At 34.7% G+C, this 25,514-nt stretch overlaps 1 protein-coding gene and 1 non-coding gene across 3 annotated transcripts in view; both read right to left on the minus strand.

The window, feature by feature from the left end:
• Positions 1-6,180: 6,180 nt before the first annotated feature.
• LOC123525466 (serine/threonine-protein kinase Nek8-like) overlaps positions 6,181-25,514 on the minus strand; it is a 29,208-nt gene continuing 9,874 nt past the window's right edge. For both annotated transcript variants that reach the window (XM_045304528.2, XM_045304529.2), the window contains exons 5-16: positions 23,836-23,885; positions 22,725-22,806; positions 22,004-22,212; positions 21,186-21,262; positions 19,487-19,659; positions 18,510-18,731; positions 17,744-17,861; positions 17,108-17,258; positions 15,302-15,459; positions 12,944-13,102; positions 12,315-12,473; positions 6,181-11,467 (exon numbers count right to left, since the gene is read on the minus strand). In XM_045304528.2, coding sequence (XP_045160463.1) covers positions 11,445-11,467; positions 12,315-12,473; positions 12,944-13,102; positions 15,302-15,459; positions 17,108-17,258; positions 17,744-17,861; positions 18,510-18,731; positions 19,487-19,659; positions 21,186-21,262; positions 22,004-22,212; positions 22,725-22,806; positions 23,836-23,885 — 1,581 coding nt within the window. In that variant the 3' untranslated portion in view covers positions 6,181-11,444. The remainder of the gene's footprint in view (positions 11,468-12,314; positions 12,474-12,943; positions 13,103-15,301; positions 15,460-17,107; positions 17,259-17,743; positions 17,862-18,509; positions 18,732-19,486; positions 19,660-21,185; positions 21,263-22,003; positions 22,213-22,724; positions 22,807-23,835; positions 23,886-25,514) is intronic.
• On the minus strand, positions 14,925-15,026 carry LOC123525970 (U6 spliceosomal RNA). Its single transcript, XR_006681509.1, has one exon. It is a non-coding gene; the product is annotated as a U6 spliceosomal RNA (small nuclear RNA).

Consider the following 25,514-nt stretch of genomic DNA (forward strand, 5'->3'; position numbering starts at 1 on the left):
GAGGACAGTGACCATGTTGATTTTGCGTCGGCGGTGGTGCATTCTAACGCACTCGTAGCTATAAACAATAAAGATTTGTCAAAATTGCTATTAAAAACAAATAAATCATCGGTCTGTTTGATCACCTTGTTCTTTGATCACCAGTCAAGAGGTCGTTGATGGCTGAAATACACAATCATTGGTCGTCATAAAAGATCGTCTTTGCTGTTTAAACCGTGCATTTTTCACGTTTTACGTACCTCGTGTATTATGAAGAATGGCACAGACTGTTTTGTGGCTAATCTTTGATTCCGCAAATGACGGTATAATATATATGAGGTTTCAGGTTTCGGCAAGTATCCGGTCCTATTGCCAAGAAAATGTTACCCGTGACCTGGACCGTTTAAAATCTCCCCTGTTTCGCGTGGAGAAGTGGTCAGGTACATGCAGTTGAATTTCTTATGAGTGCTAGTTACCTGTGCTGTTGAAAAAAGTCATTCAACGTAAAACCAGTACCCTTTGACGCGCCTATTTGAGCTTATGTACAATAACATGTGTGTGATTTAAACAAATACAGTCAAGGTCCTGTAAGCCACAGAAAGAAGGTCAAGTTCATTCGCCCCCACCCAACCCCAAGTTCAAAACATCTTAAGTCGCAGTCATGATATTTATATCTTTAGAGAAACAAGAATAAGTCAGTTACTATAAAAAGCTGAAGATTTACAAGAAGTGTATAATACAGATTAAAGCCCTCTACAGACGGTAGGTTTTTGTTGTACAACACCAATTAAATTCAAGATTTACAGCCAAATATTATCCTGTGTATGATGCTATTCCTTGATTTCGTAAATCTTAAGTCTTGACTTACAGATTAGGACATGTTCTATTTCGTAAGTTTTGCCTTACGTACCACCCACGTTGACAAGCAACAAATTGGTAAATAATTAGTTGATAAGAGGCAAGTGAATGAAATTCCAGAAACAACTGCCCAAAAAATAAACACAAATCTGAATATAAAATGGCTTCTAATGCATAATGGAAAAAGGATGACACTGAAAAGTTAAATGATTTGAGCCGCGCCATGAGAAAACCAACATAGTGCGTTTCCGACCAGCATCCGCGCAGTCTGGTCCATGATGTTCGCTAACGGTTTCTCTAATTGCAATAGACTTTGAAAGCAAACATCATTGATCCTGGCCAGACTGCGCGGATGCACAGGCTGGTCTGCATCCATGCTGCTGGTCGCAAAGCCACTATGTTGGTTTTCTCATGGCGTGGCTCATTTGTGTCATGCGTAATCAAATTCATGGGACATAAAAAATGAATATTATTTTTTATTATTAATGGTTACATTCTTTTCAGTACCTGGTGCACTATGTTTACTAGGTAAATCTCTGTGATTTATATGGGAATGGAATACTGTCTGTATGTGAAAAATGTACAATTTCAAAATTGTACATCTTTGAGATAATTAGTGTTGTACAACAAAAACCTACCGTCTGTAGAGGGCTTAAACAGGTCCACTTTACTCCATTGTGAAAACATTATAGTCAAGCAAAGGCCTTTATTTTTCAAAAGTATACCATAATATCTCTCTTAGTCAAATTATAAAGCGCCCAATTAAAAAAAAAAGAATTAAATTATTTTTTCCTTGTTTGCGATTTTTTTAAAGTTACCGTGATTGAAGTCAATATCTTCAAACGCCCAGAGTTGCACGTGCATGCATGTCAATGAAGTTCCATTGATATTTCCGCCGTGGAAACTACTGATAGTTTAAACCTTGATTTACCGACAGAAAAAACCGAAATGAAATGGAAATTACAGAAAAAAATGGAGATTAAGTAAAACCGAATAAAAGAATTTACCCGGTGCACCCGTTGCACTGTCTAATCTATCAATTTATGTAGTCAATTTGAGTAATTTGTCTATTTAAGTATTTAAATCTTGTTTATTATTGCCACCTAAATCAGACGGTATTTGCCATTACTGCATTAGAGAAACAATTTATTATTTAGGCTAGTTAAACTATCATGTAGATCAAACGTAAATATTAGATTGTAATCGCTGAAAGATACATCTAATTACAGATTATTATCTATAGTGAAAGGTGTATTATCAGCACAAGCATAAAATTGCCCTATTTTTTCTCAATCGGTTAATCACTGGTTTTGAAATGTAAATATATCAATTACTGGATTAAGGGTACTGATTGGCCGTATTTTTACAATCTATCGAAAGGTTATCGAGTACAGTGCGTAAGCAGTTGCAGCACAATGCTGAAATTATTTGTATTTTTTGTTGCAATGGTCAAATATGGAACCGAATTGATAAATTGGTAGGTCATCCATGAAATATTACGATGCGAAAGGACTGTTGTAACAGACAACACAATCGGCGGTGACAACAGGAGCATTATTTTGTAAAGCAAGGAAGTATCGCCCTCCAACATCCGCCAAGTACAAAAACTTACACCGCCAAGGAACATTTTCACCACTTCCCTTATCAAACTTTCGACATATGCCTATCAAATGTGTGTATTTGCATAGAAACTGGTGGTATTTACATTGTTTAGCAATTTCAGTGGCAAAATTACGACAAAAACAGTTGAAAAAAGTTCAAGACTTCGTGATGTTAATAGGCGGTGCACTAAATTTCATCGAAAGACACTTCCAAGTTTGATCCAATACAACAGGACTACAACAACTAGCCGACACTATCAGTTTTGCAAATTATCTAAACTAATAAAAGCCTTAAATTTCAGGAACATAAAATGTTTATGCGGAGTTCTAGGACACTGTTATTGCATCTCCTTTCATATACTTGTACCAATATTGGTAAGCTGACTTAGCAATGTGTCAGAGATCCATCTGTTACTGGTACTTACCTATATATCAGGGCAGTCAGACATTATGATCAGTTCACTTTCATTGGTATGCATTTTATACCGTTATGTAACACATTACTATGACAATATAGTAATTAACACACACTTTGTACGAAACTGTCACCCTGACATTGCGGTCAGTTCATTTTAGAGTGCAGTTTGTCAACTAAACATAACGTTCGACGGATTAAAGAGTTTAGTGCCGACGCACTGGTCAAGCGGGCGCAAGTTCAAATGTCATTATATCAGCTAAGAGTCACATGTATGAACCAAAAGAAGCTTCTGTATCCTGCAGCTTAGAGCCCTCTATAGCTCAGTGGTCAGTGCACCGAGTTCACAAGCACAAATCCTGCGAGTGTCTGGATGACGTGTTCTTTCGCAGGTGACTAATAATGGAGGTCCCGTGCAGGGCGTCTTACACCTTGAATATAAAAAGAACCAGAGGAAGTTTCAAGTTTCTGGAACTGGAGTTTCTTGCATATCTTGCATTATCCTCAAAAAACGTAAAATGAATAAAATTCTTCGGAAGGACCCCTGGCCACTACAAATGAGCCGCGTCATGAGAAAATCAACATAGTGCGTTTTCGCGGATGCGCAGGCTGGTCTGGATCCATGCTGGTCGCAAACGCACTATGTTGGTTTTCCCATGGCGCGGCTCAAATACATCTTTTTTACATACCTCTCAACAATAGGTATTTTTTTTTTTTGCCTAAAATGTGATAAATGGTGTTTTTGTGCAAAAAAATGTCACGCGTGGAATTTAATTTTGGAGCTAAATGGCAATTTAGTTTAATTGCATCCGGTCTACTTTTCAAAATGTGGCAACATACATAGGAAAAGGACATGTTCAGACTACAAATTATGTCAGTTATTTATACCGTGTCCATACGAGGCCAGGAAAATACTGGTATAAAAGCAGTAACCTTAAATCTTTTGCAGCTTTTGTAACCTCGACTCCTCGAGCCCCCATCTTGCACATTTCAAAAATGCCTTCACAAATATTTTATAGATTATCTAAATTATAATTCTTCTTTGTCCTAATTAAGTTGGGAGTTCCCTTAAACAACAGCTGTTTGTAATACACATTATGCCCGTAAGATGCCTTGTCGGAGGTAACAGTGTGTAATTTTCATTATATTAAAAGTATGCTAGGATTTTGACTTTTGGCATAATAGTAACTGGGATCATCTACTGACCATCTATAGCTATTGGTCAATAACTAGTAAACATTTAATCTCTGACCTTAAATTTTGACCTACTGACCTCTGAAACAACAACGACCAAGTGACCACAAGAAATCATTCTATCAAATTTGACCGCCATGAGACCAGGCCTTTACTACGTAATGATTGGGAACTGTGACCTTGACCTTTAACCTTCCGATCTCTAAACTGATAGGACCATCTACTGACCAAAGGCAGTCATACTATGAAGTTTGAGAACTGTAGTTCACATTTGCCTTGACCTTTGACCTACTAACTCTTAAAACGATAAAGGTCATCTACTGACAACTGACAACCATCCATAGTTTTTTACTTTAAGTTTTAAGCCTTCTTCAGTTTTTTAGTGGAAATAGTTTTCAGTTTCAAGGTCACTGTAACCTTGGCCTTTGATCTACTGACCTACAAGGCAATAGGAGTCAGTTCTGACTACAGGCAAGCATTTTATTAAATTTGACCACCGTAGTCTCAAACCTTCTTGTGTTACTGAGCAGACATAGGTTTCAGTTTTGACCTTTGACCTCCAAAATTATTATGATCATATATATACCACAGGCAATCATTCTCTGCAAATTGACCACTGCACGCCCGAGTCTTCTCCAGTTAGTAAGTTACTAAATGGAAACTGTTTTTCAGTCTAAGGTCACTGTGACCTTGATCTACTAACCCCTCAAACAAGAATGGTAATCTACACTGAACATAGGCCATTATCCTATGATGTTTGACTACTGTTGGCTGTTGCACTTTCCTCTTATTAACTACAAACCAAAGTGGTCTACTGACAGACGGACAGGCGAATGGACATACTAATATGAACAAAACAATATACCCCCTTTCCTTGTGCATATAATTGCAAATAATCACATTCCTTTTTGGATGTTTTGTTTTATTATTATAGAATGTGTAATAACTAGAATGTGTCTGTAGGACACAGGGTGTGCCCCCCCCCCGGTACTTTTGTCACAAATAAGGGGCAATAATTCAAATGTTTGCAGTCTTAATGGGGTATAGCCTCAACAAACATTTTATGAAAAGGATTCATTATTCTAGGCCCTATACTTTTTGAGCTATGAGCATCATAAACAAAAAATCCACTATTTTGGCTATTTCAAGGACCACAACTCTGTATCTCTGTAATAAGAGCTAAGATTCTCAAGAAGAATGCCAAGTGTGCAAGGTCACATCACGATAGACTCCAGCAAGGTTTCCTGAATTTGCATCTAATACTTTTTGAGCTAGGCACATAATTAGGTGAAAAAGTGCATTTTTTTACTATTTCAGGGGCCATAACTTAAAAAATAAGGGGTGGAGCAAGCCACAAAATTAGAGGTATATATCATGATAAAGACTTATGCAAGTTTTCAACCATTTATATTAAATACTTTTGAGCTAGGTGCGTCACAAGGTCAAAATGTACATTTTTTACTATTTCAGGGGCCATAACTCTAAAAATAGGGGGCAGACCCAATGAAAAATAGGTGTGCAAGTTCATATCATGATTAAGAATCATGCAAGTTTCATGAATCTATATCAAATACTTTTTGAGCTAGGCATGTCACAAGGTGAAAATGTGCATTTTTGACTATTTCAGAGGCCATAACTCTGAAAATAGGGGGGGGGGAGCCAAATGAAAAATAGGTGTGCAAGTTCATATCATGATTAAGACTCATGCAAGTTTTCATGAATCTATATCAAATACTTTTTGAGCTAGGTGTGTCACAAGGTGAAAATGTGCATTTTTGACTATATCAGGGGCCATAACTCTGAAAATAGGGGGCGGAGCCAGATGAAAAATAGGAGGTGCGCAAGTTCAAATCATGATTAAGAATCATGCAAGGTTTCATCAATCTATATCAAATACTTTTTGAGCTAGGCATGTCACAAGGTGAAAATGTGCATTTTTGACTATTTCAGGGGCCATAATTCTGAAAATTGGGGGGGAGCCAGATGAAAAATAGGAGGTGCACAAGTTCATATCATGATTAAGACTCATGCAAGATTTCATGAATCTATATTAAATACTTTTTGAGCTAGGTGTGTCACAAGGTAAAAAAGTGCATGGGGGGGGGGGGGGCGCACAAGAAACAATACTAGTAATTCAATCTGTTCTTTTTTTATTATGCTTTAAGACCAAAATGCTCCAAATGTTTAAAAAACAAAATTGTTTCATACATAAAAATATAAAAGTATTATGGACGGACGTGTTGTAAAAACTGTGTACACAAAACATTTAAAATCAGAGCAATACATGTTGTATATGATCATAGTGCAATCTAAATAACAATTTATCATTTTTGTAACAAACTTCGCAAAATAAGTTAAAACCAGTACCATCTAGTACAAGCTGCATAATGGCATGTAACAATTTAACTAATGTGATTCAAAGATAAACTATTTTACTGCAGTATATGTATATGTGTGTCAAGCAACACTGAATCTGTCCAAAAGGTACAGATTAAAATTTGATTTAAATTATTTCATGCTATTAAAATTTACGCATTAGGAACAAAAAACATTGTAAAATTCAAAAGGAAAATGACCGCTGAATATACATGTATTTTGTATACATCTCCACATGATAAATAATCCTTGTAAATTAATCTTTACCCTGCTAAATTTCTAAAATGAACTGGTCCATCATTCTATTTGGGCAGTACCATTTATTATTCAAAGGGGTGTTCACAACTGAATAACAAGTTCATGATTATGAAGATGATAAAGTTGAATTTGGTCTGCACTGGGCGCCAAGGCAGAATCACTTGCTGCCAAGCAGGCTAAAGGTTAAAATAGCTTCACATTAATGCCAGTCAAATATTTAAGTCTTAAATCAACTGCAACAAGAACAGAAAGGTTTATGTTATACAATGATGTAACGATAATTTTGTATCTGAAACATTTGTGGTTTTCACCCTAGGCAAATCAACAATTTTCAAGGTCTCATTTCAATGAATTCTTAAACTTTGATTATTAAATAGACCCTGAAATCTTATAAACAGTATAAGGGACCTCCATAATACACACTTTTAAAGCCTTTTAACAGTTCTAATACTGTATTAATTTGATTTTTTTTAAACACATATACAAGCAGATGCTGTTTTGATTGAAGGAAATAATATAAATATATATCATAACAGTAAATATATATTACATAATTTTTATTTAAAGAACAACATAATTCAAAGTGGGTGGCGATCTCGATGTGCCTCAGTAACAATGTTCTAAGGTATATCAAATACATTTGTTGCCTTCTTCATTTAAATATGCACTTTAAAACCAGTCTGATTTACAGATCTACACCATTTAAACTTTTATATTCAAGTTCAAACAATATCACTATAACAATATCTTCTGTTTTTGATTTGAACTTGGATTTACATATATATCTACTTACACTAACATTATTTGCAGTCATAAATGTTGTACAAATATCATGACATGATATAACATAACCAGACAGGTGTGAGCTATTACACCCTAATATAAAAACAGAACATGAATACTGCTTACTAACTTACCAATGATGTAATTAAGCTATGAATATTCATTGAACGCATTAAATATGTGCTAGGAATAAGCTGCACTCATAAGAATTTTTACAGTAATTTGTTTTTTTCATTTGTCTGGCCAATACTGTCTGTTACCTAATTAACATGGTTAATTAGCCAGTATACAATGCAGGTAGGTATTGCTCATCATGAATTAACATCTATTACCTCAAAAGGTTGACAATTATGGAAACAAGATACACTAAAATAGACAATACATGTACCACATGAATATGCCAGTGCACTGAGATAATTAAAAATGTAATTTGGAGAATTCTGAGGCAAGTGTAGTGCAAAATTATAAGAACATAGCACTTAATCACATGTCATTTTCAGTCTGACCATTCAGTCTTTTATATGATGTTGATCAGTTGAATATTGATTTCAGGACACTAAATTTTAACTCAACATTGCTGCCTGTGGAAACTTGTCAAGTTTTATCTGCAAATGACTGACTTTAAGGATAAGATTCTCGAAAATATAAAATAGACTTACCAAACTACAAAATAATGAATTTTTGATCCGGAGAGATACTGGATCGTCTTCTCACAAGTTTTAGTAAAAATGTTATAATGGGCAATTTTTTTGCTACAAACAAACCAAATCCTTTTCAGTGTTGATTTTACAGTGTGTCTGGAAGTGACAAAAACAAGAGCTGTTATTGGAGACAGCACGCTTGACTATTTCAATGCTGGATAGTGAAATTGGGCACATCTGAGGAAGCTGGAGCTGTCACAGGAGTGTTAAATGACTCCAATGTGGATGAAGATATGAGACAATAGCTTAAGTCTGTGTCAAAAGTATTAAGCAATAACCTAGATAAAGATAAGTCCGTGTCAAATGTACTAAGTATTAACAGAGATAGAGATAAAGTATATAAAATCATAGGTATAAAAGGGACATAATTCATGGACAATTTCTGCAAGAGTAATGCATGATGTTTCATATCATGTGACTAATAATGTGGAATAACTATCTTATTTTAAATTTGAATCAAATCTATTTAGTGATAACTGAGATGTAGCAAAAACTCATCACAACTTTAACCTAAAACTCTAAGTAAAAAGAGGGCATAACTGAAAACATATTGGTGCCAGCAATACGGACCTTTTGCCATATGATGTATATGACAATGTGTAACAACCATTTTAAGTTTAAATCAAATTTATTCAGTAACAACAGAGATATGGTGAAAAAGCCAACAAAATTAAACTGAAATTCTAAGTAAAAGGGGGCATAATTCATAAAATATTGGTGCCAAAGTCATAGCCCATGTGTCATATGATGTGGGTGGTGATGTGGAACAACTACTTTAAGTTTGAATCAAATCAATTTAGTAATAACTGAGACAGAGTGGATCAAAACTTTTAACCTTAAATTCTAAGTAAGCAGGGGGCATAATTCAAGAAAAATTGATACCAAAGTTTATTGACATTGTATCATATGATGTGGGTGATGATGTGGCACAATTATTTTAAGTTTGAACCAATCCATTTAGTAATAACTGAGATCGAGTGAAAGTGCACTAAAACTTTAACCTAAAATTCATTAATGAAGTAAAAAGGGGGATAATTCGTGATGCAAGAGTTATGACCCTTGTGCCAGATGATGTTGGTGATAATTTGGAATAACTACTTTAAGTTTGAAACAAATCCATTAAGTAATTACAGAGATAAAGAGAAAGTGTATCAAAACTTTAACCAAGGTGCTGACATGTAAGGAAGCCGACGCCCAAGCCAGGTTGAGAAGGAAAGCTCTTCATATTCGTATAGTCAAGCTAAACAGTATTTTTTCACAAGGAATAATTCATTCTTTGACATAAGTTAATAACTTGAACAAAAGAAAAACACGACATAAGGAAATGTAAGGACACGAAATGCTAATGTGCTTAGTAAAAAGAATGGACAAGCTGTTTAATCATGGGAGTTTACAATTCATGAATAAATTGTACAAAACATGATCATCAATAAAATCAACATTAAGTTCTGAAAAATAAAAAACGTCACAATACTGTCCCAAATAAGCTAAATATAGTGCCATTTAACCATTATTTGACAAAACTGCCATTCTTATTTAAAATAATTTTTAATTAAATATAAATATTATGTAAAATTGACCAGTCTTGGGGTTTTCTTGAAATACCAAAGTTATTACATCGACTGGAATCCCTAAATTAGCTGTATTGACTAAATTGGCTCATAAATGATATATAAATAATCATTTTTGTGCTGATTAATCATCAAGAAACATTGTCACACTTCCAATTTTTCAATGCAAGGGAGATAATTCAAACAACACTTTTAATACTACTAACAAGTTGAAGAGAATAGAAGCTTTTCTCGTGAAAATAAAAATATTTGATAAATGATATAGTTATATATCTCCCCTGCTATGAATTTTCTTTTCAAGTATTGACTAAATTCTTTATTAACATAGACTGTAATGCAAATTAGCAGAAAATGATGTGGTATCAAGATACTTCATCTCTACATGTCAGAAATGCAAACATTTCAATTCTTTATAGGCAATTGTATGCAGGTGAGGTGGAAAATCTAAATTTCATTAATTACACAGAGTGTTTGGTATGAAGTGTATACCTGACAATGCAAGCCTGATGCCATGTGGAAGCACAGGACTCTTCGCTTTTGGCATGAAATAGCAGTTTTTAAATAAAACTAGTTCATATGTGTGAGGGGGCATTATCAAACTCTGTGCAGACTTCATTTTTTGCTCCTCACCAACCCCATCCCCCCCCTCCCCCCCCCCAAAAAAAATGTCACTGAGTTACTTAAATTAAGTGGCATTATTTACATTAATCAAAGCTGAAAGACACTTGGCAATTTCAACAAAAATAATGGAAACTAAGTAAAGGCAGATCTATTTCCATTCTTATTTGTATACAATACACTATGAGAATCTTCCATTGCTTGAAGGTGTAGATACAGATATCTGGCTCGGAAACTAAGTAAAGGCAGATCTATTTCCATTGTAATTTGTGTATGATACACTATAAGAATATTTCATTGGTTGATAGAGATATCTGGCTCAGTGGTAACGGTTCAGGTGGTAACAAGGTTCTGTACAGTTACCACAGAAGCAGTTAGTTACCTGACAGCCAGATATTTCTAGCTACACCTACAACTAGTGATAGATTCTTTTACTTGTGTACCAAATTCTTCAAATAACAGAATAAACAAAATAAACTGAGCGCTTTTCTTTTCAGCATCATTTTATTATAGTAGCTTATGAATTTATGCATATTACAGGAGAGTGATCTTACATCTAGGATGTAACCTAAGTTGCTCCAGCACCGGAAAAAATCCAGGAAATCCTGTCTCACATGCAAAAATTTACTTTATATGCTAAAAACACAAAATGTTATTAAAGAGAAATATTTTATCTGTTTTGCGTATTTCACCACTTTCATTACTTACACAAAGCAAACCAGATGCACTCTACCAATGATTCTGTAAGGCATGGCATACATTTGTAAAAATTCTGATGAAAATAGTATGCAGTACTGAATGTTGGTTTGTCTGAAAACAAAACAATGTAAAAACTATCAAAGTCTTACAACCTGGCATTATTATTCAGTACTATAACCCTTGAGAGCCAGTTCCTTCTGCCTTATACCAATTTCCTTAAGACAGTGATCCACTGTGTAGCTGCTTGGTACTTTATTGCTTGTAGGTGTACATGCAGTTTTAGCAACACAGTTTGTTGTTGTATGTTGGGCTAGCTGGCCCAATTAGCTATACATTGGGACACTCACTGGCTACTCTGTAACTATCAAGAAACTTGAAAAACTTGAAACCATCAGTCCAACATTCCTTGCACAGCTGTGGAAGAAATTGAAAAGTTTAGTAATATCTAAGCACTTTAAAAAATACAAAAAGTATTATATATTTCTGTGAGTTAAACAATATCCTTTTTTAAAGTTTATCATGAAAAAATTAATGATAAAACTTGTTTGCTGGTTTGGCAAATGTTTGACATCACTTTTCAACACTAATGTAAATTCGGTAATTTTCCTGAGACTTTTATTTTACAATGTGATAGACAACAGACTTATTCACATTAAGACTTTGCATTTCATAGTTGTTTAACATGGGCTAAGCATGAAACTATTGTTGAAACAATTGTATCTTGCTATTTATTTATATACAGATATAATAAAAATCATGCTCAGTCCTTGTACTTGGCGAAAATGCTTCTTGAGAGTTTTGAATTTGTATGTCACTGTGATTGAAAAAATAAAAGATTTCCTAATATCACACTATCTAGAATTTAAATTATGTAACAGCATCAGTTAACCTAATCAAATCTAGCCAGAGATCTTTTTCAGTACTGACTGGTTCTCAACAATCAAATCTAGCCAGAGATCTTTTTCAGTACTGACTGGTTCTCAACAATCAAATCTAGCCAGAGATCTTTTTCAGTACTGACTGGTTCTCAACAATCAAATCTAGCCAGAGATCTTTTTCAGTACTGACTGGTTCTCAACAAGTCAATCACAACTTCCCCACTTAAATCAGAGTGGAGGAAGATTGATTTGAGATAGGCTGTCTTCTGTAAAATTGTCAGAGGATATCTGCTTTGTCAAGGGATCTATCCCATCACTTTAGGTTCGTTCTGATGTGCATTGTCTATTACGCTAACTATGCCCGCAAGAAAAACAAGACTTACGTCTAGTTGCAAGCAGTGTGGTACCATGACTACATGATATTGATACGACAGTGAATATTTCATCACTGATGATGTTGATACGTTTTGGTGTCATCGTCTCAGGATCTGACCTTCCCAGTCGACCTCTTGCACTCTTGCCAAAAGAAAACACTTCAGCATCTGTCAAAGGGTAAGCCAGAAAAATGAGTCTTTCATGCTTCATTTAAGGTAAAAGCTCAGAATCTTTAGCAAGTAAAAGTTCCAACAGTAAGCCATGATTATAAACATAAATAAGAACTGAATCAAACTGATTTTTAATACCCTACACATACATTTTTTTCCCTTTGAATAATGGCATACAATATTTTTGTTCTAACATCTGTTTGGTAAATGTGTTAAGCACCCAGGCATATGCTATAAACTTATTGTAAGACTTTTTTGTCTCAGAAATTGCAGTTCATTTTGTTAAAGAACTGCATAGAAATTCTTTGCACAATGAGAATGAAAGCCATTCAGTTTCTTATCATTCAATTTTTGTTTTAAGAAAATAATTACTAACCAACCAACAAACCAAAAGATCAGCTGTGTTAAAAGAAATGTTTGTACATTCACAATCGTTTATTTTTGGTATTCACAATATTGATACTTACCTTGAGAGACAGCAGTAGTAAAAGTGTCCCCACAAGCTACCATGCCTATTTTATGGTCCTTTAAAGTCAGAACCTGTCCCGCTTGTTTACTGTTGAAGTCTGTCTGATAGCCTAACTGGCCAAACTGATTAGCACCACATGTATACAGTTCTCCATCCACTGTTGAAATACAAACAGAGAATGAATAAATTTAGTTTTTAGTTCTTTGCATATAGATGAAAATTATAATACAGCAGTAAGAGACAGGCCTAATGCTTAGATTTATATGTTTTCTAACATCTCCCACTAACTGAAATCTCTGTGCTAAAACCTTAAAGAAGAATGCTTCTCGATGGACACGACTGAATATCTTTTTGAAACAGATAGCACTGAAAGTCAAAAATCAATTTTATTCTATAAAATAATGGAATTTTCAGTTATACAGTATGATGCGAATGATGTGATATGCACCACATGAAATGATATACTGACAAAGTTAGTAGCCAAGGTCAGGGGTTTAAAATTCCACTACCCTGCTTATATTGGCAAGTTAAAGTTTGGCTTCGATAAGTAAAATTTCCTGTATATTCAACTGACTGTGCAAGTATTTTTTGAGACGAAGTTCCAAAATCCACCAAAGGTATGTTAAGAATTCTCTTGCAGAAAAAAACATTTGATGCTGTAAATTAAATCTCTCATGATCATGATTATTTAAAGTACGTAGCTTGCTTGGTTACGACAAGACTGTGGTTCACTTATCAGTTTTGGGGTCACAAATTTTACAATAAATACACTAAAGCCAGTCCAGACATAGGCTATTTTATAACGTTTATGTTACTACATTCAGCTTATTTCCTGTACTGTGCAACTTCTGAGGATCATGGTTACTGATATTCGTAGTAGGCCATGGAAAGAGACGAGGTGGAGGTGACAATCAACAATGGGAAAAATATGACTATTTATGTTTTCCAGGACCAAACCATATCATACTGCACAGCTTCACAGTCCATCACTGTTTTATAATAAAATTATTATATAGAGGATATTACATGAGTGTCTTTTCATACTGAATTTATTAAAGAAGCTGAATAAAATGATAAAATGTGAGGCTCTGCCGATCATTTTATAAATTTTATTCAACAAGTTTAATAGATTCAATGTGGAAAGTCACAAATGTCATATTCTTTTTATCACAAAAATAAGTCATGTTAGCCTTTCCTGTTGAAACATAAAAAATATCTACTTTCTTTTACTAAATAAACAAGTCAATTTAACCAATGTCTCCTATACTATAAACGACGTCAGCATCAAAGCTTTATTACACTAAGTGTATTATCATTTTTATATAATGGCTTTCTTGCACTCCTGCGACGTCAAATATGTGATAAATAGGGTATAAGTATCTGAGTTCTCAAATGCCAATTAAACAGGCTATATTTGAGTAGTTGTGAAACATTATAATTCCAAAAACAAAAAGTGAAAATGGTGCATTATCATGTGGTATTTTGTGCAATGAGAGCCCCTCTGGTAAACCAAAATTAATTTATTTAGAATAACTTTATATAATAAAAGTTAAAAATCTATGAATATATGAAGTTAACCTCCGTTCCTTATGTTTCATCAATATTTTAATTGAGTGATTAACACAGTATGGGTACACAGTATTTTACCACATAGACTACAATAATTACAGGAGGCAACTTTGGCTAAGTGGTTAAGGCTGGTTATTCTATCCAAGCTCCTACTTGTGATGAAATCATGCCCACAGGGGCACCGGGGTCTTCCTCCACCACCAAAAGCTGGGCAGTTGCCTATGACCTGTCATTGTGCTGGCATGATGTTAGCACCCTCCCCCACCCCAAAATAAATAGTTTTGAACCCACTAATTCACTTCAATGTTACTTTTGATCTAAGTTATGGTGACATGTTCCTTTAAATGGAACATCCTTTGAAGAATACGTACTCCTCCCTAAGAGATTATAGGTTCAAATCTTGAGAGCTGAATAAATGTTTGCATTATGCATCTGTGCATCACTCTTGTGCATAGTCCATGCTAATCTTCTCTGTATTGTTCCAATTTTAGGATACATCTGAATATACTGCCCAAGCAAGTCGAGTAGAATAGTTTATTGTTCAACGTACAAATACGTTTTCAACTGATCATTCGAGGTGGCACTTGGATGAGAAAAATGCTTAACCTTTGCAGTATTTTTAGAGATCAAAACATGAAAGTATAAGAAAACAGACAGGGATCACATAATTTGCTGAGAAGAACCCAGGTGCTCAAGTAAACAAATCAGTGCTTTAACATTCACTTCAGTCAAAGTAAAATGAAAAGCATGACTAGATCAGAACCAAAATGTGGATCAGAGTTGTTACCTGTAACAATAGCTGAGTGTGAGGTTCCCATGGAGACCGTTTTTACTAAAGAGTTTCCTATTGGAGGGGAGGTAACTCTTGTAAACTGCCGAACTTCTTCAACTAATCTGATTGTCTGCCCTTCTTGGTTAATTTCATCTAGACAGCATTTATTGTATCTGAAATAAACTAACTCTGTAAGACAAATTTTAAAAGTATCATCAAAGTTTGAAGAGCATATCTATATCAAAAAGCTTTAAATCATTAAGTTATGATAGTAATTTTAAATACAAATTTTTAGGCTGGGTGAAAATATCAAAACATGCAACTAAATCATTTACCTAACAAAACTGTCATTTATAAGAACACTAAGGTTTTAAATACATTAATTTTTGAGGGTTGAGAATATAAAGCTGGAGGTGGTGGAGTTATGAACTTACTTTCGAAATGTACTTCCTTATGATATAATTAACATCACAAAAGTCTTCCTACATGCGGAAATGTAAGACTAACTTTGCTAGAGTCAATGAAACCACTGGAAACTCTAGGGAGAACATTGTCTATCAACAGGAGTGAGATTTATATTGTTCAAAACAAGAGGGTCATGATGACCCTGGATCGCTCATATGAGCTACATGTTTCAAATGTCAAACTGATGATAAAATATTAAGAAAGTCAGTAGGTCACATTCATGTTCAATGAAATTCAGTTTTACGATTTGTGTGCAAAACTGTGTATGTCATCAAAATTTCAAGGCTGTATCTTAAAAAACAAGAAAGTAGGTCAGTAGGTCAAGGTCACAGTCAAGTGACATCATATTACTTGGGGTTATCAGGTAATTATAATTAAACAGTCTTGGAAATAGGATCAGATGATTTTTTAAGTATTTTTCCTATATAACTCACATAATAACTAAGTGACCCCAGGGCGGGGCCTCTTTTAATCCCAGGGGCATAATTTCAACCCTTTTGGTAGAGGACTACTAGACAATGCAACATACCAAATATCAAAAGCCTAGGTCGTATGGTTTCAGACAAGAAGATTCTTAACGCTTTTTCCTATATAAGTCTATATAAAACTTGGGACCCCCAGGACAGGGCCTCTTTTCACCCAAGGGGTACAATTTGAACAGTTTTGGCTGAGGACCATAAGACAATGCTACAAACCAAATATCAAAGGTCTAAGTGTTGTGGTTTCAGACAAGAAGATTTTTAAACTTTTTTCCTATATAAGTCTATGTAAAACTTGGGACCCCTGGGGCGAGGCCATATTTGACCCTAGGGGGATAATTTGAACAATCTTGGTAGAGGACCACTAGATGATGCTACATACCAAATTTCAAAGCCCTAAGTCATGTGGTTTTGTACAAGAAGATTTTCAAAGTTTTCCCTATATAAGTCTATATAAACCATGTGAACCCCGGGGCGGGGCCATATTTGACCCTAGGGGGATAATTTGAACAATCTTGGTAGAGGACCATTAGATGATGCTACATACCATATATCAAAGCCCTAGGCCCTGTGGTTTTGGACAAGAAGATTTTTAAAGTTTTTCCTTTCGGTTGCCATGGCAACCAGAGTTCTGCATGGAATTCAATTCTTTGAATAGTTTTGAAAGGGGCCCACCCAAGGATCATTCCTGTGAAGTTTGGTGTAATTCTGCCCAGTGGTTTTCAAGAAGAAGATTTTTTTAGAAATTGTTGACAGATGACGCACGACTGACGACGCACGACGGACATCAAGTGGTCACAATAGCTCACCTTGTCACTTCATGACAGGTGAGCTAATAAGCTAATCCACCTAATTAAATCTGGTTTAAGACACGTACCTATTATTGCCACAACAGAAGAGTTTGTTATCAAGGGTGATAACCATAGAACAATCTACTCCACAATTCACTGAGCATGGGCTTACACCCTCAGGAAACTGCACTGCCTGTGGTGTTGTATGCGAATCTTGTGAACCCAAGCCAAGGCGCCCTGAAAGAGTAATATTACAGATAATATAATTGCTCTCAACTCTAGAATAAATGTAGTTCTTAAAACCTTCATGTAAATCAATATGTAAAATGATGACCCCTTATTTATTACTATTATTTAATATTCAGTTAGGCAAAATGTTGTTCTGACATTTTGTTTACTTTACTTTTGCTAGCTGCATCATTACTGAAAGGACTTGTTTTTTCAATCATGATTTGCTGTATAACACAATTCTCTCACTCTTTTAATGAACAATGTAAGAAGATAGTACACACTTCCTTCTAACATTATCAATCTTTTTAATTCTGAAGAAAACATTTGAAAAAAAACCAAAACATTTATCTGATTTAGTCAAATAACCTACACTACACTACACCTATAAATTCAGAAAACGCAAAAAAATGTATCCCTTACCATTTTCAGCTTCCAACAACAACCCTTCATTTTAACTGCTTATTTACAAAACATGTGATACACCTACTTACCATTATCACCTCTTCCCCAGGCAAATACTTCATTTTCATTGGTTACTGCCAAGACATGTGATGCACCACAAGACACCTGAACAACTTCATAGCCAAGCAATGCTTCAACAATTTTGGCCTACAAACAGATTTTTAAAAACATTACTTATGAGAACAGTTTATACTAAAATCACTTTAATATTAGCTTAAACATTGAAATGAAATGTTCTCAAAGTTTATAAATCTGATTTCTGCAAGACAGCAAAATAGAACTCGTCAAACACAGGTGCTCACTGCATTGCCAGGTCCGAAAACATATGTCCCTGCCCCCATTACCCCTCTACAATCTGGCAGTGTTAACAGTTCTGTCACATGTAAATATTCAAATATCATATAACAATATCGCCAGAAATTTCAGACATTATTTTTGTTTCTGACATATGTAAACACTGAAAGCTGTACAAACTTGTACATAATGTTTGTACATGTTTCCCATGTGCTATTCCTATAACAATACTTGGTCAATTCTCTCTCTCTCTCTTGAGGTCTTAAATTACACAGTTTATATTTCTATGTATAAAAACAACCTTTCCACTACATCTGCATGACAGGTCATAGTGAAATATATGCCTACACATGTGACTGGTCTGCAACAAACCATAAACAATGAGCAAACTTCATGAAATCCATAAAACATAGTCCCCTATCAAAGCTAATGATCTCACAGTATATAAATAACTCGTTCTACACCTTTGGCTAAAAAGATAACCAATAGCATATAACAAACCTGAGTAACATCATTTAAGTTGCCATGACCAAGACAACCATTGGCCCCACTTCCATACGTCATTAGGATTCCTCGGTCTGTCAGACATGCTGTGAACAGATCTCCACAAGCTACGTGCTGTATGGCGACTGCTGACTGACCTTCCAGGAATCTAGGTATAAACCCAGGAGTTGAACTATCAAGAGATCCAGGTATAAGGGAGTCTGCTCCAACACCTGGGGACTGAAAGAAATGTGAATTAATGAAAGCACTGACCTCCAGATTTAGGTTTAAAAATGATCTTTCTTTCAAATTGAAGTTTAGTCATATTATGAACATTAGAATATGAGTTTTTGTTTCTATACTATTTTAAAAATGCCAAATCAAGAAATAAAGATGACTGCCTCAGGAATCGAACCCGGACTGCCACGGCAATAGAAAACATTTCCGCTGTCATTAAAAATAGCACTATGGAAGATTTAGTGTTTAATGTGCGTTACATATCGATATTTATAATTGAGGCTGTTTACCTTGAGTAAAGCTTTACAAATGATTTTCGATTTACATTGTAAAAAGGAGTAAAAACAACTAATTCTCATGTATTTCCGTAACATATACAGAGATAATAGTCCATCAGTAACTAAGTTTCAAAAAAGAAATATAGCATTTATTTCAAGATATCTTAAATCTTTCTGTTGTTGCTGAATGCTCTTTATATCTTACAAATTGGAAAATCCAGTCTTGTGAAGTTTTGACAGGGCTGGGTAAGACCTAACCAGATTAAAAGTACTAACTGGACAGCATGTTATACATGTGTATGATTTGTGTTTGCTTTTGTTTGATATATACTTTCTATGGGACAAATTATACAAAAGACAAAATCATAAGCTTGTGCTTATTTAAAGGATATTACTAACTGAATTAATATTGCCTGAACTTACGTGCATGGAATTTGTTGCCTCAATGTTTAAAATAAAACAAACAAAGGATTTATTTACCTCCCAGTTGAAGAGTCTTCCATTCTTGGTGACAGCTGCCTTTTGTGTTCTACCAGCAGACACCTCAACAACTTGGGTATCATTAGTGGGCAACATTAGCTTGATTGGAGCATTTATACCTCCACCCCAACAGTAAACACTACTCATAAATTGGGGCTTACTGGGTAGAGAATCTGCATTAGGAAGGTTGAAAAAAATTAAGTAGTCATTTTGACATATGCCTATATGTAAGACACTCGTAGAAAATAAATGAAAAAAATCTTATTTACACTCAATGCTACATCTGACTACTAGGAGAATTTGTTTCAGTTAGGTTTCTCTTGAAGTGTATATTTATCATATCTGTGTAATAATTCAATGGTCTTTTTTCTGTGCCACTTGAACCGTGACTACATCTCCTGAAACTGGTATTTGGATTTGTTTTATTCCCATACACTTGTACTGGATCGAGGGAAAAGAATATCATATATAAAAAAAGTCGTGACATTGTTTAAGAAATAATAAGTTCCCAAACAAGGTTTATCATAGAATAACCCGTGTTTTGAGTTGTTATGCGTAAGAATATATCACGAAGGCCGTAGGCCTGAGTGATATATTGTTTCCCATAAGGACGAAAAACTCGGGTTATTCTACAATAAATCACACTTGGGAACTTATTATTTCGATTCTAACACGACATACTAGTATCAACAGTGTTAGAAAAAATGGTAACTACTTTTTATGACCGGATCGAATGACGTCATTGCACGCGAGTGGTTTATTGCAGAATAACCCGAGATAGATTTTGCTCTACATGTATGTAGGTTATTTGCTGGTCGTGTTAGAATAAATGATAAGCAGATTGGCCAAATTTTTTGTTTTTAGGCTGAGTTGATTGTTTCATTGCAAAATGCTTTCACAGGTGATTCTGACTTGATTAAAACGTTGACAGGTTGATGTCACATGAGGGTTTCCTACATCACAGTCTGCCTGGTATACTTCTGGTAATTCCCCTATTACCGATATAGTTGAATGGTGACTGGTCTTTTGACATAATAATGCTTCAACAAAAGATTTTTGAGACACGCCTACTTTTGACAAGAATAAAAGTCAATAACATCATGGTTCACAAGTTTGTAACTAACTTCAGTTTTATTTAACGTTTCAACTGTGCAAATGCATACTACTGATGTGGTATGACAAGAATTTCAACATGAGCTCCTCATGTACAGGAGACAATGCAAAATATCTGCAACATAATAACATATTTTCTTGACTACTTCACTACTGTCTGATCAAAAAAATCCATAAGCTTCATTATATAAATAATACATGTATTCACGTGTCTGATGGTGCCTTAGTAGGAACTCTTCACTTTTTTATGGTCTTGATTTTACTGGCAAAAGTAATTTTCAACAGGAAATCTTTTTAAAATGTAATTTTCAGCTGGATTTTTTTCTCTGAAAATTTAATAAAAATTTACACATGCATGTTGTTTATGTACTACCTAAGATGTTCTGAAAGTTTCACATATACTGTATCCAGACAAAATGAAATCAAAACTGTAATTTTGCAACTGGCATTCTCAGTGTGATCTTACAATAAAACAAAGATCATCAACTCCGGATAAAAAGCAGAAAAATGCTTCTGTATGTAGTTGCAGTTATCCACTGTTTGCATTGCCGTAACAAATTATTGTATCCCACTGAGAACTGCTTACCTCTCACACTGACTGCACTACCCCTTAATCTATTCCTGGCTGTAGACGGTAATGCTGGAGTAACTGGTCTATGCATCCTGAATATAAACACAATGTTAACACATCAAATAATCTTATTTATGAGATCTGTAAAACATGTCCATCGATGAGAACGCTGATCCATTTACATGCATCAATGTTACCTATGTTGAACACTGTTTTAGCTATACATCTGTGTAATTCAGTGTCTAATTTTTTTCACCACTTGCCCTGTAGGACTAGTAGCCAGTAAAATCAATCCACTTTTAATAAAAAGTTGTACTTCACAAAAAAATTTCTTTCTCCTGATATCAATTTGCTTCGGACCTGAAGCCATGATTCTCAAAAATTACAAAGTACCGGTATGGGAAATAAAGCAGTAAATATAATAACTTAAACACTGATAAAATATTTTACACATGAACTGGCTTATGTGTATCTATAATTTCTATTGTAACATTTGCGACTAAAAAAACTAGTGTGTGAATCACAGTACTGTCATAACCAAGCAATTAATGCACACGTAATAATAATATCAATTGTGTGATCGAGTTTACAGTGTCTACTGACTTTTCATGAGAAAATTCAGAACAAAACACTCACCAAGTTGGTATACAGGAAGGTTCACTTGTCCTAACCAGACTTTAACTCACCAATATAAGGTGAGAGAAACTTTACACCCCTGCATATAATGACTGACTAACAAACCCAAACTTTCTGGGCCAGTAACAAGTATACTATCCATTAAGCGTTCCTATCTTTTAGTCTGGTTTAATAATAACTAGATTCAGGACACTTACCTTGCACATGGAACTTTTCCCATATCTGTGTGTATGTTGATCAATGCATTAATGATAAGTGGTTGAGCCATGATCTGGTTGATGTCCGGTCTCTTATTGGGGTCAAGGTGAAGCATACTGAGAATCAAGGACCGTAACTCTTCACTGTAATGTTCAGAGATTGGTGCGAAAGTACCTCTCATTATCTTTAATATCAATGCTGGTAAATTCTGAAAATATAGTTTAGTGATGTAATTTTCAACAAGAAACTGACCAAGAAACGCAAATGCCCACACAAAATGACACACTTGAAAATTGACTACCGAGTTCCCCCTGAAATATACTTTCCTATTATTTATTAACCTTTAAACCATCTGATTATGCTTAATATTTGTGTAACGTTTGATTAGAATCACATGAATTGTTTAAACATTAAAGGTGAGACACAAAGTGTTTCAGACAGTGTGTTTACTGAATTACTCCCGGGAGGCATAAAAACAACATACTATAGTAATAGGGAATAGAATGGGAATCTACATACAATATGCATTCTCAAAATAATGTTGAAATTTCAAAAATGCAATTAACAAATATTGGAGCCTTTAATTTTTTTATATGTATTGCTACGAAAGTTACCTTGACAATAAACTGACTAAAATCTTTCAATCAACTGTAAAAGTTATGGCTAAGTCTTGAGAAAACTTTACTTATTACAAATTTCATTTACATGAATGTGTCTTACCGCAGCTTCAAAAGCTCTTTTCAAACTAGCAAGTTCATAAAGAACACACCCTAGGGCCCAAATATCACTTTTCTGGTTGTATCTTGAATCTTGTTAAGCAAAATAATTATAAAGATGAAATATCCTGTAAATATTTTGGTAGAACAGTATGAATTACTTAAGCATTGAATAGGCTGCTTAATTGGTTGATACGAATTTAACATAGTGAGTTAACCAGGACTGAGGTATCAGTTAATCAGAACTGAGGTGTGAGTTAATTAAGACTGAAGTGTATTAATCATCTATCTAAAGCAGTTGAATAAATAACCATTTTGTTTACAAGAACTATTGCAAGTCAATGAAATTATAAACAAGAGCTGTCACTATTAGTGACAAATGACCCCGAAGCATGCCCAAAAATGCTACAGTTGCCTTCACCAAAAAAATTACACATCATTTTGTGACCTTGACCTTGACCCGAGAGACCCAGGTCATAAGCACTACACACCTTCTTAATATGTTTAACATTTGTGTCAAACTATTTACAAATCCCTTGAGTTATGGACCAGACAAGAAATGCATTTGACTTCTAAGTGTAACCTTGTCCTTGGAGCAAAGGGTCTGGGTCTTGCACATAACACATCATCTAAATATAGGAAACAACCATTTAACCTTTAAGTGTGACCTTGACCTTAGAACTAGGGATCTGGATCTTAAGCATGACATGTCGTCTCATTATGGGGAACATTTACGCCAAGTTATTTTAAAATCCCTTTATGGATGGCAGAATTACAGCCCGGACAAGAATTTACACGGACGCACAGGCGGACAGTGTGATTTTAATATGCCCAACTTTGGGGGCATAAAAACATACACAAGATCAAATCAAACTGAAAATAATACATATTATTATTATACCAGATTTATAAAGTGCCATTTTCATGATAGACACATTTAAAGGGGCTTTATATACAAAGACAGCCACTCAGAGCACCAGTTCATCATCTATCAGTACAGAAATAGAGCAGTCTCACTCTGACCAGAAGGGCAGAGCGAGAGCAAGCCCCCTAGAATTGAGAGAGATAGAAATATAGAGGGATACATAAAACAGTTGAGTAATGAAAAAGGATACGGTTTGCCTTCACATAATTCTGGTGATATATAACATGGTGTACCAACAACCTGAAATCATAGCAAACACTATAATTCATCTTATCTAAAGCATTTTGATAATGATTTGCATAAAACAGATCAAACTTTTACAGAAACTATCCAATTTCTTTGCCATAAAATTTATTAAAGGTTATATAATATCATATTGTAAATTTATCTTTTAAGATCTGATTTAGTGTGTCTGAACAAATTGAAAATCTATAAAAGTTTGTCCAACAGATGTAAGTATCTTCTTAGTTACTGCTCAGCAGCTTAAACATCTCTTATGTACTCTGTATATTTGTGTCTGTATAATATATGTAAATGATTAACTGATTAATGATTGACAGATTAATCTTGTTAATAAAATCTGCAAAAAGATCCTTTGTATTGGAAGCATAGGAAGGGACCAAGCAAAATAACAGTAGGAACAGTTTGGTTGAGTCTATTTGTGACAGAAAATGGAAAGTGCGACAACACTCAAGATCTTAGCACTGGTTTAAGTGGAAATCTTTTACATAGTCATTGAATGGACTTCATGATTTCAAAGGACCAGAAAATATAACACTAAACTCAAGTAGGGGAAGACATTTTACAGCCGCCAAACAGCACTTAAAAGATTGCCCTTCTCATACTTTCGAATTGAAATCTGTCTCAACGACATAGTTTCTTGGATGCATAAGAACATGCTGAAGCTCAATGCTGACAAAACTGAGGTCAATTTGTTTCACACAAATCACACAAGAATACCCGAAGATACTTGCATCAAAGTAAGACCCTCTCAGATTAAACCATCAGTTTGTGTGAAGAATCTCGGTGCTAGAATGGATTCAAACATGGTCATGACACAGCATGTTAACTCTCTTTGTATAACTAGTTATGCACAACTTCGGCAAATAGGCCACATTAGGCAGTACATCACAGCTGATGCTACCAAGTCTCTAGTGAACTCTCTGGTTACATCGAAACCATGACAGGTTTATTTCGTGTTGAGAAAGGGATTGCTCTTGTAATGTAATTTAACGCTGAACATAATTTATGGATAATCTTGTTCTAATTGCTATTCCTTTTAATCTTTTACCAATATATTTACATGTATGTATATGTATGTATGTATGTATGTGTTCTTTATGTTTTTGTCAGGCACTTTTGAACTCACATATTTTGTATGAAAAGAGTGCTATATAAGTGTGGTATAATAATAATAATAGTACTCATAGTTAGAAAATCAGGTTTATAGTATTACCCTAAAAATCAAGTTTCTTTTAGGGTTGTCAACAGCAAAACTAAAACAGGACTCTTGTATGTTTTCTAGACAAGAATCTTGAAACTGCAAAGTTTACTCAAGCTATCCCATTCTTCTAAAATTGCGAAGTTTACTCAAGCTATCCCATTTTTCAACATAACAATAAACTAGACATTGTGTCCATAGGACATGAATGCCCCCACATACTGCGCCTCCCTCTATATTGCAAAACTATCAAAGGGCCATAACAGCAAATGAAAATATTCACAGAAAAAATTCCTTCCTTTATGGTCATCTGCTTGATATTAAGCTTGTTCATCTGTGAAAGTTTGAATCAAATTAGGCTAATAGTGTGGGAGGCGTTGGACAGCGCTGGACATACAAGATTACTTACGTACATACAGACAGACGGA

The sequence above is a fragment of the Mercenaria mercenaria genome, chromosome 3 (genome assembly GCF_021730395.1).
Source record: "Mercenaria mercenaria strain notata chromosome 3, MADL_Memer_1, whole genome shotgun sequence".
Lineage (NCBI taxonomy): Eukaryota > Metazoa > Mollusca > Bivalvia > Venerida > Veneridae > Mercenaria > Mercenaria mercenaria.